The sequence below is a fragment of the Nerophis lumbriciformis genome, linkage group LG26 (genome assembly GCF_033978685.3).
Source record: "Nerophis lumbriciformis linkage group LG26, RoL_Nlum_v2.1, whole genome shotgun sequence".
Classification (NCBI taxonomy): Eukaryota; Metazoa; Chordata; class Actinopteri; order Syngnathiformes; family Syngnathidae; genus Nerophis; species Nerophis lumbriciformis.
Window position 1 is genome coordinate 414,417 of NC_084573.2, and position 16,187 is coordinate 430,603.

A 16,187-nucleotide genomic window follows, 5' to 3' on the forward strand; every position below is an offset into this window, starting at 1 on the left:
TACAGATATATATGTACATATATACCCACATATATATGTACAAATATATGTGTATATATGTACATATATACATACATGTACACATATATGTCCATATATATGTGTACATATATGTACACTTATATGTCCATATATATGTGTACATATGTATATGTATATATGTACATATACATATGTACATATATACACATGTTTACACATAGGTTTTGAAACATAATAAGGACATGATGCACAGACAGAAGTGAACAGATGATGATGGTCAGCAAGGAGCACCAGCTTTGTGTACGTCTCTTTTACTATTCCCTTTATTAAAGAGCACAACATTAGAAGAGCTATATGATGCCACGTGAAGTAAGTTGGCTAGTGTTGAGTAAACTTCAAACATAAAAGCCAATATGTATGCTCTTTGACATCCACAGGATTACCAACAGCAGTACAATTATTTGATGAGCCCTTCTTGCTTTTTGGGAGATTCAACAGCTTGCTTATTTGACTTCATTCGTAAACCCGCTTTGTATTTTTTAAATAATTTTGGAATTGAAAAAAACAAAACATTCCTTCAAATTGCTATGGATTAGATGTGGCATTATCTAAAACCACGTTGTATCTATTGGTAGTAATAGTAAGCATTGAACATTTCAGGAAGGTGTTGGATATTCCATTGAGAAGAAAGTCAGCACGTTACCCAATGACATCTACAACCCTGCTGAGCTCATGGTCTAGTAGAAGAGACAAGGAAAGGGGCTCCCACAAGTTGTCACTGGCTATGATCCTGACACTCTCCAGGCCACTTTTATCCAGAGTGTATCTCAGCAGCTGGTCACATGCATGGAGAGCAGAGGACATTCAATGTCAAGTTACTTAGCTGGTACATTGGGAACATGTGTGCTTTAGGGCCTAAGACAAAGGAGTACTGAGAGGGGAACTGCACTTTTTTGAGGGGGAATTTTGCCTATCGTTCACAATTATTTATGAAAGACATGACGACGGATGGATTTTTGTTAATGCATTCTAAATATTAATTAACGTAAAGTAAAAGTCAATGAGAGCTCCACTAATACACCCATAAAATCACCAACCAATAAAAGCACCAACAATACTCCATTTACATTTGGTGACTTGACTATTAACAAGTATTAGTCATAATGTTATTAAAAGCACTAACGCAGACGGACTATTTATAGCGGCGCCGTGATCACTTCCGTGTGGCCCTATGCTTGCATCATCGAGGGGTCTGCTGCTTCCTCGCTTCCCTGCTCCCTGTAAGTTTATTCTAGATCCTAAATCATGCATCTCACCTGGACAGAAGAAGTCTGAGTGGGTATTCTGACAAGTTTGACAGCCATTTAGGACCCGAAACTGGCGAGGACGACACGAAAAGACGCTTGGGCCCCCCCATCACTTTCCTTGGTGAGGATTATGAGTCAGTCTTCACCAAAATAGGAACATCCTAGCAGTCGGCATCCTAATGACAGTAGACATTGTGCAGTAAGTGATGTTTTATTATGTTTGTTGGCTTTCATAAAGTCTAATAATCAGTGATGAAGGGAAAAAAATGGCAACGTTCTGATGCTTTTTTTGAAATTTATGTGCAGCGTATGCTTAAAATGATCAAAATACGTAAATATGAAATGTTATAAATGTGCCTGTTGCTACATAACATATATACCCTATTTTCCGAACCATAAGGCACACTTAAAATACTTTTTTTCTCCTCAAAACTCAACAGTGTGCCTTATGTACAGAATCATTTTGGTTGTGCTTACTGACCTCAAATCAATTTTATTTGGTACATAGTGTAATGATAAGTGTGACCAGTAGATGGCAGTCAAACATAAGAGATATGTGTAGACTGCAATATGATGGTTGGTGGTCACACATAAGAGATACGTGTAAACTGCAATATGATGGCAATATGACTCAAGTAAACAACACCAACACGTTATATGTTCCATTGAAAATATAGAACATTACACACTGCGCTGAAAAATCCATCAAAATGTTTTAGTAGGACTTTGGTAAACTATGAAGCCACACTGCTTGATGGATTGCACTGTGCTTCAACATAGGAGTATTATTATGGTGTGTGTATAAGGTAAGACATATTATCTGCTGTTTTGTTTCACAATATTATGCAAAAGCAACTTTTCTTACCTTCTGGTACCTGCTGATCTGTATTTGGGATCTGCATAAGTCCTGAACAACTGTGCGCGTCCACCTTTGTAGTCCGTGCTGACACCATTTGATGTTGCCATTTCTAATATAAAGTAGTGTAAAGTTCTTACTTATATCTGTCAGTAGACTCACCATGAAAGCACTAAAACATACCGGTGTGGTGAGTTTACATTATTCACCCAAGGAACTTTACTTATTAGAGAGTTCCGGTCGGGCGTTTTTTCACGGGACACATTTCCGGCGTTGTTGTTTCACTAGTGAGCCACGGATGAGGAGATGCTGCTCCGTTATTGATTAAAGTAAAATGTGAATGTCATTAAAACAGTTAGCTCCATCTTTTCACACTTCTTCCACTCCCGTCCTTGAACGCTACAACAAAGATGACGCTGTCCAAGTGGAGGCACGTAAATAAGACGCATCCTGAAGAGACTGTCAGAAAATGAGTTGAAGATGATGTGTAAAACATCATCTATGCAACATTTTGACCAAATAACCACCATCACTTGTTATGTAGACCACAAGGAAGTGATAAAATAATAATAATATAACTCCTTTAATGCGCCTTATAATCCGGTGCGCCTTTTGTATGAAAAAAGATCAAAAATAGACCATTCATCGGCAGTGCACCTTATAATCTGGTGAGCCCTATGGTCTGGAATGTATTTTTAAGGGCTTTGTAGGTGCAATTGCGCAACACCTATAGGCTCCATTGTAAGCAGACTTTTGATCGCATTTATTTAATATTTAGAACGCAAAAAAAGAAATAAAATAACATCCGTCCTCATGTCTTTCATAATGATTGTGAACGATAGGCAAAATTCCCCCAAAAGGTGCAGTTGCCCTTTAAAGGGGCCCTATTCTATTATCATGGAAAAGCTGGTTGGAAGGGATAAATTGGATATGAGGGCCAGCATGGACGAATAGAACAGAGAAGCCATTGTAATGTCTGCTCGCAGAAAAACAGAAATCCTAATCTATGATTTGACTCCCTTGAATGGCCTTGACGCAAGAGCAGGCTATTCTGAAAACATCCCAGAGGACACCTCAATAATGGACGCTTTTGACCTCCCTCCCTCCTCAACGACACCTGGAGTCAAACTTTTGCTTGCATGCGGAACAGCCCCAAGCCTATGGACACTGCATAACACACCCAAGGCAATGGGCATATACACACACACCCCCCTTACCCCATCCCACGCCTTCAGCACCGCTTGATTCCCCTTCAGGGTGATGGACGGCTGGCAGCGCCTTATAGCAGCAGTTGACCTCCAGGGTCCCAACTCCCCCCCTCTGTTGCGAGTTGTCGTGATTAAATGTAATATGTTTATCTGTGCATAGCATGGAGGTTTTTTCCCACTTTTTACTCATCATCTTCCTCTCCAGCGTTTTACCTTTTTCCCACCTTTTACGGGGCGCCTTGTTCTGTAACCCTGTGCACTGTTTGTTTGTCTCATCTTGAACGGGTTTGTGCTGAAAACATAGTTTCCTTGTACTTGTTGCAATGACAATAAAGACCTACCCTATTATGGAAAACCCACATTTCTTACCTATAGGGATCCGTTTATGTGTATTTGGGATCTGGATAAGTCCTGGAAATGTGTAATCGAAGCATGGAAAAATTTACAAAATAAATGGGTGTGTTGGCACACCCCTAGGTGTCAGTCAGTGAACCCAGGGCATTAGAAACTGCCACAATCACCACAACATCAACTCATTTTAGGATAACGTTCACATTTGTATTTTGTTAGCATCCACCCCTTATCCTGGAACTATAAAACTAACTTTTTATCTGCTCTTTTGAGACATTTCAAGTTTATCATTGCATTTGTTCTAGATTTTTTCCAAAGCTTTTGATTTCGAAAACCAGCCAAAAACAAAAAGTTTAGGTCTCATCTGTGGTCCATATGGACACATCTTTACTAGCCTCACCCAATCAAAGTGGTCATTTGATCTTAGTAGCTACTCCTCTCAGCAACTGTGAAGGAACATTCTGTTCCCATATGAATCCCGAAAGGGATAAGCGGTAGAAAATGGATGGATGGATGAACCACAAAGCAGATTGCAGACCTCCATGGAACCACTGACCACGTGAAACAAAGCGCTACTTGAGTGAGACCTAACTACTTACCCAATCACTGTAATAGCATCACTAAGGTGTGGGTCAAGGATCATAGATTTGGCAATGCTCCAATCACCATCTGCTGCAATGATGCCCACACCACTTAGACCAACTTTATCCAGCATGTTTCTTAGAACCTTGCCAACAAATACACAAGAAGAAGCCCGCTGGAATCGTTACTGCCGATGATCAAAGTTGAGACAAAACAAAATGTTGATGGCTGTTTTTCTTCATTAATAGACACTCCCCCTTTACTTTGGAAAACAAATGTGCTTCAGTGGTATTTACCTTGATATACTTGCTGTCAAAGTTCCGTTCATTCCAAATCTAAACAGCAGAAATAATAAAAAGGGATAAGAGTTCATTAATAGTTCATTTTCTATACTGCTTGTCCTCATTGGGTGAGCTGAAGACTATCCCAGTGGACTATGCGAAAGGCAGGGTACACCCTGGACTGAGGCTTGATACAAAGGTTAGGTGAATCAAATCTAACACTGGTCTTTATGACCAAATGATCATATAAAATACTTGCAAATGTGTCAATCAATCAGTGACTCACCCCAACATAATCGATGGTGAGATCGTGGAACTGCTTGGCACCAAGGATCCAGTTGACTACATATGCTGCGGTGGTGTCTGGGAAGTCATAGGGCCAGCTTTTACCACGGCCTACCCAACCGGGAAATGCCCAGGGCAAACCTGCGTGCCAGGTGGCGATCAAACAAAGCTTTTGTTAATGGCTGTATATTATGAGTATTCTCACCTTCTTCTGTGTATTACGAGTAGGGATGGGAACCATACTCGGAATTTTCACAGGCACGACTAGAATATCACCACATGGGCTCAGGAACACTTCAGAAAACCACTGTCAGTAACTACAGTCGGTCGCTACATCTGTAAGTGCACGTTAAAACTCTACTATGCAAAGCCAAAGCCATTTATCAACAACACCCAGAAACGCTTGGCTGGGCCCGAGCTCATCTAAGAAGGACTGATGCAAAGTGGAAAAGTGTTCTATGGTCTGACCAGTCCACATTTCAAATTGTTTTTGGAAACTGGACGACCAAATTTGATTTGGTCAGTACTTCAGAGTGCTGATTCACGCAAAATCAAGCAGTATCATATTTCCATTCCTTTGTTGCTCGTGACATCACGTTCGGTTGCGGACTAAACTCTGGGTGAAACACTTGGCGAGGAAACAACATCTAAAGCAACACTGCTTTTAGGTAATATACAGTTTTCCATGTCGACAAAGAAGGTGCTAATATACTATGGATTTGCCATAGATTAGCATTAGCTACTTTACATGGCGATGTCAACACCTTCAAATTTGGTAATCAAAACTACAACTACGACGTACATTGCAATCAAACAGCTGCTGTGTAATCAATACAACACTTCATTATGGGGATTCTTAACCTTTTTGACCTCGGGGCCCAACATTTTCCATTACAGAGAGGTATGGGGCCCACTCAAATATCACCAGTCATCTAACTCTTGATTTTAATCTTATTCAATAATTATATCTAACCTACTTACAGTTTGACGAGATAAACCTTGTCAAATTATTTTGAAGGCTTAGGTCAGGCTGATTAGAAATAAATATGCTGCAAAAGAAGGGACTCGTAAAAACTGATGAAAAATACATTTACATACAATTACGCAGTGCTAATATGAATAAATTATAACTATCCGTCCATTTTCTACCGCTTGTCCTTTTTGGGATGGCGGCAGATGCTGGAGCCTATCTCAGCTGCATTCGGGCAGAAGGCAGTGTACACCCTGGACAAGTCGCCATCTCATACATTCTAACTAAATGAATAATAATATATATGTTTCTTCAATAAACTGTCAATAACATTTCACTGCAAATGAAAATACAGCTCCACAGCTTTAGTCATAATTTTTGCGCTAATTAAACTTCTCTATGACTTTAGCTCCAGGCTTCTGTCTGTTTGTTTGATATTGTCGTTACTGCCCCAAGTGGTGGAAAAGTGAATTACCGCTACGGCCCATACGGACCACAGCTTAACAGATGTTTTTCGACGGCCCTCTAAGGGACGCTGCTTTATACATAAACATAAATAACTATATATATATATATATATATATATATATATAATTTAAAGAAAAGAAAAGACTGGTATATTCAATGTAATGGCAATGACTAGGGCAACACACTGTATGTAATCATACTTGCCAACCTTGAGACCTCCGATTTCGGGAGGTGGGGGGCGGGGGGCGTGGTTGGGGGCGTGGCGTGGCTGGGGGCGTGGTTAAGAGGGGAGGAGTATATTTACAGCTAGGATTCACCAAGTCAAGTATTTTATATATATATATATATATATATATATATATATATATATATATATATATATATATATATATATATATATATATATATATATAAGAAATACTAAGTGAAGTATTTTATATATATATATATATATATATATATATATATATATATATATATATATATATATATATATAAAATAAATACTTGAATTTCAGTGTTCATTTATTTACACACATAACACTCATCTACTCATTGTTGAGTTAAGGGTTGAATTGTCCATCCTTGTTCTATTTGTCACTATTTTTCTAACCATGCTGAACGCCCTCACTGATGATGCATTGCTTTGTGGCACGCAAAAAGTTCTTTCATCAAATGCACTAGATGGCAGTATTGTCCTGTTTAAGAGTGTCACAACATTGCTGTTTACGGCAGACGAACTGCTTTATGGTAGACGAAATGCTGTTGTTGTGTGTTGTTGCCGCGGCTGGGAGGACGTTAATGAAACTGCCTAACAATAAACCCACATAAGAAACCAAGAACTCGCCCTCCATCATTCTACAGTTATAACGTGATTGGGCAGGTACGCTGTTTATATTGTGTGCCTGAATTTCGGGAGATTTTCGGGAGAAAATTTGTCCCGGGAGGTTTTCGGGAGAGGCGCTGAATTTTGGGAGTCTCCCGGAAAATCCGGGAGGGTTGGCAAGTATGTATGTAATACACTGCTGTACTGTGCAAAAATGATCATGGGTGAGTGTTAAATGTTAAATAATTAACATTTGAAGAAACACAAAAACATCAAAAATGGTTACCGATGAAGAGTGGTATCGATTCTCACATACCAGATATTGGTACAATATCAATTCAAATGGGAACGGTACCCAACCCTAACTATGAGTCCTTCAAAAAATCATTAGTCAATCACATGCATAACATATTTTTATTCTAATTAGGGCCCGCATGGCCCATTGCATAAGGACTCCCACAGGACCTATTGAATTTGTAAGGTTTTATTATTATTATACCGGCCGCCTCTTTGAGCTGCAATTTGACCCACTTAACATGCTTTAAAACTCACCATATTTGACGCACACATCAGGGCTAGCGAAAATTGCCTTTTGATAAAAAAAAACAAACCCCAAAAATAAAAATTGCGCTCTAGCGCCCCCTAGGAAAAAAAAAAAACTAGACTGCCTGTAACTCCCACTAGGAAGGTCGGAGAGACATGAAACAAAAACCTCTATGTAGGTCTGACTTACACCTACCTTTCATAATTGTATATCCTCGGGCAAAAATCAACAGGAAGTTGGCAATTCCCCCTTCAAGACAAAAAAGTACTAAAAACAGTCACTTTTGCCTCTTTGAGCTGTAATTTGACCCCCTTAACACGCTTCAAAACTCACCAAACTGAACACACACATCAGGACTGGCTAAAATTGCGATCTAATGAAAAAACCTAACCCCAAATCTAAAAATTGTGCTCTACCGCAATTTTTTTATAAAACGCAGAAAAAACTGCTCCTCAGAAGAAAAACATGACAAAACTGCCTGTAACTCCCACTGGGAAAGTCGGAAAGACATGAAACAAAAACCTTTATGTAGGTCTCACTTAGACCTACATTTCATAGATTGACAACCCTCAGCAAAAATCAACAGGAAGTTTGCAATTTCCCCTTCAAAACAAATTTTTTTTATAAACCGGTCACTTCTCTTCAAACATTATCTCCTCTGAGCGCGTTTGTCGTTTCAGCTTCAAACTAACACAGGAGAGAGATTGAACCCTTCCAAATAAAAGTTATCGAAATAATTTTTCTAACTGCTCCGGTTTTGATTTTATGAGCCTTCAAAGAACCGCTGCGCTGATGCTGCTGCGCTGATGCTGCTGCGCTGCTGTTTTTTCAAGATGGTTGCTTAAAAGCAGGAAGCACCAGCGTGCCCACACAATGCAGACAAGGTAGGTACACTAGACAAAAGTATTGGGACACTTCGGACTAAAACTGGACAAAAGTATTGGGACACTTGGGACTACAACTTGACAAAAGTATTGGGACAAATACTACTACCACTGAACAAAAGCATTGGGCAACTGGACAAAAGTATTGGGACACTTACACTGGACAAAAGTATTGGGACACTTACACTGGACAAAAGTATTGGGACACTTACACTGGACAAAAGTATTGGGACACTTGGGACTAAAACTTGACAAAAGTATTGGGACACTTAGGACTACCACTGGACAAAAGTATTGGGACACTTAGGACGAAAACTGGACAAAAGTATTCGGACACTAAGGACTGACACTTAGGACTAGCACCTGCCAAATATGCGGGCCCGACCAATGCTGCTTGCAGCTTTAATTTGTCCTATTTTTGCAAAGTTACACAAGCCACAATGTGTGCCTGAAAATAGCCGTTAAAAAGTCTTTTTGCAACATTAGAGGGCGCTAACTCTCCAAAGTGTCTTACACAGTATATCTGGCTGTCTTTTTGGTGGTAATGACGTAACTACACCCGTACACTCGCTTTGGGTGTTGTTAGCTATTAATAGCAATGTGGATAGCTACGTACTAGCTGTGGCTACAAATGTAGCTTACCACCACCAGGTGTGAATGAATGATGGGTTCCCACTTCTCTGTGAGCGCTTTGAGTATCTAATAATAGAAAAGCGCGATATAAAATCTAATCCATTATAATTCTTATTATTACTACTGTTCATTGCAACCTGGTGCAGGCCCACAATCTTGTGTTACCTATAAGTGTGATGTTGGGGTTCCTCTTCTTTGCCTCTTTCATCAGCCACCACTCGTACCCTCGGAAGTAGTTCTCATCATCCTCATGGTGCATGTGTGACGCCTCTGTGCCATCTTGAAAAGGAGACAATGATAGTCCAGTGTGATGCAACACTCAAATACAAATTGTTGCGTTTTGGACCAGTTGTTCCTCCCAGGGAATTCAAGTCACAAGTCGCTCCCAAGCTCTTTACGACACTTAAAGCTGAGTAGAAAAAACCCCAGAGACAGAATAGGTATTTTGTAATATATTTGCAAAGCTTTGCATATATACATTGAGACCAGTCCAGCATAGAACATTCAATCGCGCCACCAAGATGGTCTGCCCCCCCACCCCCGACAAACCCTCTCCCCTCTTAAGTCTCTCTTCCTCCCACCCTGGCAGTCATGTCTCTCCAGCCAAAACAAATGCCCATTATCTCTCTTTCTAACATTCCTCATTCAAGGTTAAGCACACAGTTTTGCAGACAACCAAAAGACCACAATTGGAAGAAAAACACTAGCTGTTTTGTAATATGCTTATGAAATAAAAAGAAGTAACACTTAAATTCGGATATATGTAAATATCTGCCTCCGACAATATATATTTATTTTTTACAGAGTAGTTACATGAAAAATGGAATACAAATATTAGTGATTTGCGATACCACTGGTTTTCTTTCCGATCAGACACCAAGTAAAAGTCAGGCTGGTATCACCGATATCAATCTTTGTGCAAATAGACCTACAGTGTCTGCTAAAATTGAAAAAGTTTGTATTTTGAAATAAAAACATATTCAAAATAAAAACATTAAAAATGTAAAAAAAAAAGAAAAATCAGGATATAATGACAAGATGTTGAACTAATAATTAATACTAATATACTTAGTCACCTATAACACAATGTGTTGTCTTTAAATAAATATAATATGTGTTTTTAGCATTTTTTGGAATAACAAAACCACAATGACCCCCCTTTATAGGATGCGGTCCTTGGTGGAAAATGTCAGAATAATTGTAACTATCACAAAATTTTGTGTTGCCATGAGTTCCCGGCGAGAGGACAAAAGCTGTCTTTGATCCTACCAAGCAAAAGGCTTGTAAAACTCCACTATGTAGAATGGGAAGCGACATGAAGGTGTCGGTTTCTTTGATGTATTACAATCCACAGGAAGATTTTATCTTGACCCGAGATCTACAAAGCGGAGAGGAAGCAGGACCTGACTCCCCTCCAGGCACCTTTTCTTTGAACTGTTTTGTGACCAAAGGCAGCGGCTGTTTACGACCCCCTTCCTTTAGAAACAGCTGTTGCCATGTAATCAGGGAAAGTCCAAATAAAGAGGAGGCGTACAATCTTTCGTCAGAGCGTGTTGGGAGACTGAACAAGACGTTTCTCCTCAATTGAGCTAAATTGAATTCTGTCTCTGTTTAATTCCTTGCTTCTTTGTCTGTTTAATAGATGTCATCAGTGTTTCAACCTGACAGAAAACATGTAGACACTCCCGATCTACAAAATTAGAAGCTAAAAATACATCCATCCATCGTTAAAATATAAACGTTTAGTTAGTTAGTTAGTTACTTAAAATAATAATTAATTTGAAAAAAGACGACCAAAATAAAAACTGTTAAATGTGTAACTGAACATTATTATTTTTGTGCATTTTTGACAGACTACTTCAAGCAGTTACATAATCATATAAACATTATTATTTTTATTCTAATCTTACATGGGGAAAAAAAACTACAGTAAAAAAAAAAGGAAGAAAACAAGCAAAAAAATCGGAAAACGCTGAAATGTTCTAACTGATAATAATAATACACGTTGTCACCTTATTACCTATAATACAAAGCTGACACAATATGTGTTTTTAGCTTCTTTTTTTAATTTTTATAAAAACATATGAATATGTCCCCCCCACCCATACTTTGACCTTTTAGTATTTCTGAAAAGTTTGGACACCCCTGAACTAAAGTATCAATAATCTGATTTGAAAATAGAATATTAGAGCATAAAGATGTGGTATCGGCAAGATCAGCATTTCAGTATCAATCACTAACAAGTATCCTTTCAAGTGTTATCTTTAGAGCAGTATTTATATAGCAGGCATGGGAGAGAAAACAACAGTAGAGTGCTTTGTACCCATAAATAAATACTCAATATCCATCCTATTTCAATTGAGGGGTCTACATAACATGCAATGGTGGTTCCTTTGTCAAAATGTTGAAAAAATTAGGATTTACAGAACATCTTTCTGACCGTCTGTACGGGATGCCTTCTTTTAGTTTTATTTAAGGTGCGTTCCATTTATACTGGGAAGTCGGAATTTCCCGAGCTCCTAGTCTGAAGTTTCAACTGGAACGCTCCTCAAAGTGGGATTTCCTACTCACAAAGCCAGAGCATGCTCACCAACTCCAAGTTGGATCTAAAAATGGATGCTCTGGATGTAAACAATAATATCAATAATATTATCACTTATTAGCGCTTCCGATTAGTCGCAGAAAATAAGCCATACAGGATGTATTGTTGGACGTTACAGTGGTGTACCCTACTTTCCAGACTATAGAGTGCATGGGTATACAAGCCACACCCACTAACTTTTAGGGGGAAAAACAACATTTTAGGCAAATAATATATATCTGCTGTACACATTTACTTTAGAAAAGAGAAGTGTAAGATACTTACTTCTCTTGTTGCCTTATTGGTATTTGACTTTATTAAATGTTTGATTGATTTCATGTTTGGTGCAGCCAGAGTGGAGCAGGAGGGAATAGAAAGAAAGTGGGACAGAGAGGGAAATACCAAAGACTATAAAAACCTCCCTGCTTGGCACTCAGCATCAAGGCTTGGAATTGGGGGTTAAATCACCAAAAATGATTCCTGGGCGCGGCCACCGCTGCTGCCCACTGCTCCCCTCACCTCCCAGGGGGTGATCAAGGGTGATGGGTCAAATGCAGAGAATAATTTCACCACACCTAGTGTGTGTGTGTGTGTGACAATCATTGCTACTTTAACTTGTGAGGACAAGACAGACCGACAACAATAACAAAAACAAAACCAACAACAACATCAGCAAATGTTATTTACAAATGTGATACCATAATGATAGCAAAGAAGCAGTGAGTGAAGTAAATATTAATAACACAGAAATGACAATGAACATTATTGCACTGCAAATGGAGCAATAAAGATACCAATAGAAAAGCCCTATTGATAATAAATAATCATAATAATAATAATGACAAATGTGTGCTTTGTTTTGAAGATGTGCTATTTGGATGAAAACTCATTTGAAAAGGAATTTTACATTTGCAACCTCATGATACTATTGGCTAAGTTTTATATTCATAAATGTAAGTTTCTCAACACCCGACCTGTTTTTTGTGCCTTTAAAAAAGAATTAGAACTCTACGTTAAAACACTCTCTACCTCTAACAAGCAAGAAGCTGTGAAAACAATGATGCTGTGTTACAAATTTAAGTTATTTACTGAAGTTGAGTGAGCCTATGGCTTTACACTTTGTTTGTTTCTTATAAATATTTTGCATTCTATTTTAGTTACTCTGTGATGAGGTGAGTAACTAAAATAGAATGCAAAATATTTATATATCCAAATATATATATATAAATATATATCGACTACATCCAAATAGCCGCTGCTCCTCCACATGGAGAGGAGCCAGATGAGGTGGTTCGGGCATCTGGTCAGGATGCCACCCGAGCGCCTCCCTAAGGAGGTGTTTAGGGCATGTCCAATCGGTAGGAGGCCACGAGGAAGACCCAGGACACGTTGGGTAGACTATGTCTCCCGGCTGGCCTGGGAACGCCTCGGGATCCCCCGGGAGGAGCTGGACGAAGTGGCTGGGGAGAGGGAAGTCTGGGCTTCCCTGCTTAGGCTGCTGCCCCCGCGACCCGACCTCGGATAAGCGGAAGAAGATGGATGGATGGATGGATGTGATTAAGGCTGAAACGACGCGTCGACGTAGTCGACGTCATCGGTTACGTAAATACGTCGACGCCATTTTTGTGCGTCGGCGCGTCGCATATTTACGTCACACTACTGTCATGGCGGAGCGCAAAGCAGACGGTGCGAGCGAGGGGAAAAAAGCACGCCAAAAGTCGTCAAAAGTGTGGGAGTATTTCAATAAACGGCCTAATAATGTTGTTGTATGCACACTGTGTCGAGCGGAAATGGCCTATCATAGCAGCCCAACGGCTATGAACGAACATTTGAAAAGAAAACCGACAGCGTTCTTGCCATCACCAAGTAAATCGTCCGCGTGCGTATACGTTGTCATTATTACACAAAAACATGAATGTGTCATTTGTATCTGCGTTGTAAAATCATAAACTAAAGCACCGTTTCGCTCTGAGAGGTGCGTTTGGCGTGCCTGTTCAGTGTTTACAAAGACGCGCTCCTCTTTAACGCTGTGGAGAGGCGGCGGCGGCGGCGAGCGAGCTGCGAGGCGGGGCGCACCGGGAGCGACGCCGCAATCGTGCCCAGGTGCGCGATCCGAGCGAGCGAGGAAGAGGAGCCGAAAAGCGAGGAGAGAAAAGAGTTGGAAGAGAAAAGACTTTGTGTAAAATTAAAAGATTGTAAACCTGGCAAAGCCGTCTGGCGTTCAGTCTGTCGGTCCTGAAAGAACCCCACGGCACAAGACGTGTCACAAACGCTAACGTTAATTAGTTGTGCAAATACCTTTTACAACATTAACAGTTACATATACTATGTACAAACCAACAATTAACTTTCACTTTAATCATACTATCATTGTTGTGTTATTAAGCAAAATAAGCAATACTTTTACTTTTGTTGAAATGTTTACACTGTTGTTACAGAATATTTAGTTTTGCACTTTTTTTGTATTGAATGTTTATCTTTATTTTTGCACATTTTAGCAAATAAGCAATACTTTTACTTTTGTTGAAATGTTTACACTGTACACTTTTTTGTATTGGATGTTTAGCTTTATTTTTGCCCATTTTAGCAAATAAGCAATACTTTTACTTTTGTTGAAATGTTTACACTTGTTACAGAATATTTCCGTTTTGCACTTTTTTGTATTGGATGTTTATCTTTATTTTTGCACATTTTAAAGCAAAATAAGCAATACTTTTACTTTTGAAATGCTTATACTATTGCAGAATATTAAGATTTGCACTGGATGTTTACTTTTATATTTGCACATTAAAAAGCAAATAAGCTACTTTTAATTTTGTTAAATGTTAAAAGTTTTAAATGTTTACATTGTTACAGAATATTTTGTCATGTTGTTGTCAATGTTGACTGAGTGGCCATACTTTTTTTTTTGTAAATAAAAGCCATGCCTTTTGAAAAAACTGGCCTACATTTATTTTTTCCTCTTCATTTTAAATAAAAAAAATAATCGGTAAAAGGAAAAATAATCTATAGATTAATCGAAAAAATAATCTATAGATTAACCGATTAATCGAAAAAATAATCTATAGATTAATCTATAGAAAAATAATCGTTAGCTGCAGCCCTAGATGTGATGAGGTGGCGACTTGTCCAGGGTGGACGCTGCCTTCCGCCCGAATGCAGCTGAGATAGGCTCCAGCACCCCCCCGCGTCCCCAAAAGGGACAAGCAGTAGAAAATGGATGGATGGATGGATGGATTTTAGTTACTTTGAATTTACAACCCCCTGGCGCTGTTTTGTACTTACTTTGATTATTATTTCTCAACTGTTTGTAAATGTTGAAATTTATAAATAAAGCTTTGTAAAATTTCAAATATATAAAAAAAATAAAATAAAAGACCACCACTGCTTTTTAACTTCCGGGAAGTAGTCACGTGTCGGAATAGAACCAATTGGGGGGGGGGTCGTGCTGAGCGCCACATCCGGGGTCTGTACTACGTCATCGTGTGTACGGAAGTGTCTTTTTTCAAACAAAAATGAACAATTTGTGGTCTCACCAGTAGTTTGAGCGTCTCCTCCTATTTCAACCTTCAGCATGTGCAAAGAGGCTCCGAAGTCTGGCTGAGTACAAAAGAAAAGAAAGAAAAGTCAAGTAAAGTCACATCAGAGGGACTTTAATGTACCTTGAATAGATAGTCCAGTATGTGGCTGCGGTATGGCTCTGCATAGTTGACGAGGAGACGCGACGTCGCCTACATAAGTACACACAAGTACACGTAAGTACACATAAGTACACGTAAGTACACTTAATTACACATAAGTACACTTAAGGAGTTACACAAGCTGTATTGTTTATCACGTATTAAACATGAATGCTTCATTAACTCACCCCTCCGCCGCTCAATCCTCCAATCCCGTCAAAAAGTCGTCCGAGGCCTTCTGCGTCGTCCAACGTGTAAGTGTGAGAGAAGCAAGAGTTGAGAAAGAAAGTTAAAGAAAGCACAAGAGGAGGAACACACGTCCTGTTAGCCATTGTGCTAACTGTCACTTCCTCATCCCTACTGCGCATGTGCGTTGGTTGCGCGCGCGCCATGCAGTTCTCCAAGCAAACGCTCGGAGGCAGTGTTGTCTTGTTAAACACGAGCACACGTCTCCATAGACATGTTATAGCAGGGCTGGGCTGCCGAATGCCCAGGTCTGTGTTATAAGCTGTGACGCGGGAAATTGGGCCGCCATCTTGAAGTGGTGATGAGGAGCCGGCGAGCAGCCTAAACTGACAGTTGACAGGAAGAAAACAAAGATGCTAAACTGACAGTTGACAGGTAGAAAACAAATATACTAAACTGACAGTTGACAGGTAGAAAACAAAGATGCTAAACTGACAGTTGACAGGTAGAAAACAAAGATGCTAAACTGACAGTTGACAGGTAGAAAACAAAGATGCTAAACT

General features: G+C 39.4%; 1 protein-coding gene across 3 annotated transcripts in view; it reads right to left on the bottom strand.

The window, feature by feature from the left end:
- The window catches only part of galcb (galactosylceramidase b), a 35,688-nt gene extending 19,879 nt beyond the window's left edge, over positions 1–15,809 (bottom strand). The window contains exons 1-7 of one of the 3 annotated variants that reach the window (XM_061987710.2): positions 15,627–15,809; positions 15,421–15,489; positions 15,295–15,358; positions 9,343–9,456; positions 4,854–4,993; positions 4,583–4,621; positions 686–816 (exon numbers count right to left, since the gene is read on the bottom strand). In XM_061987710.2, coding sequence (XP_061843694.1) covers positions 686–816; positions 4,583–4,621; positions 4,854–4,993; positions 9,343–9,456; positions 15,295–15,358; positions 15,421–15,489; positions 15,627–15,806 — 737 coding nt within the window. In that variant the 5' untranslated portion in view covers positions 15,807–15,809. Of the gene's footprint in view, positions 1–685; positions 817–4,303; positions 4,432–4,582; positions 4,622–4,853; positions 4,994–9,342; positions 9,457–15,294; positions 15,359–15,420; positions 15,490–15,626 lie in introns of all 3 variants that reach the window. The other 2 variants (XM_061987711.2, XM_061987713.2) reach the window with 2 other exon arrangements.
- Positions 15,810–16,187: the final 378 nt, after the last annotated feature.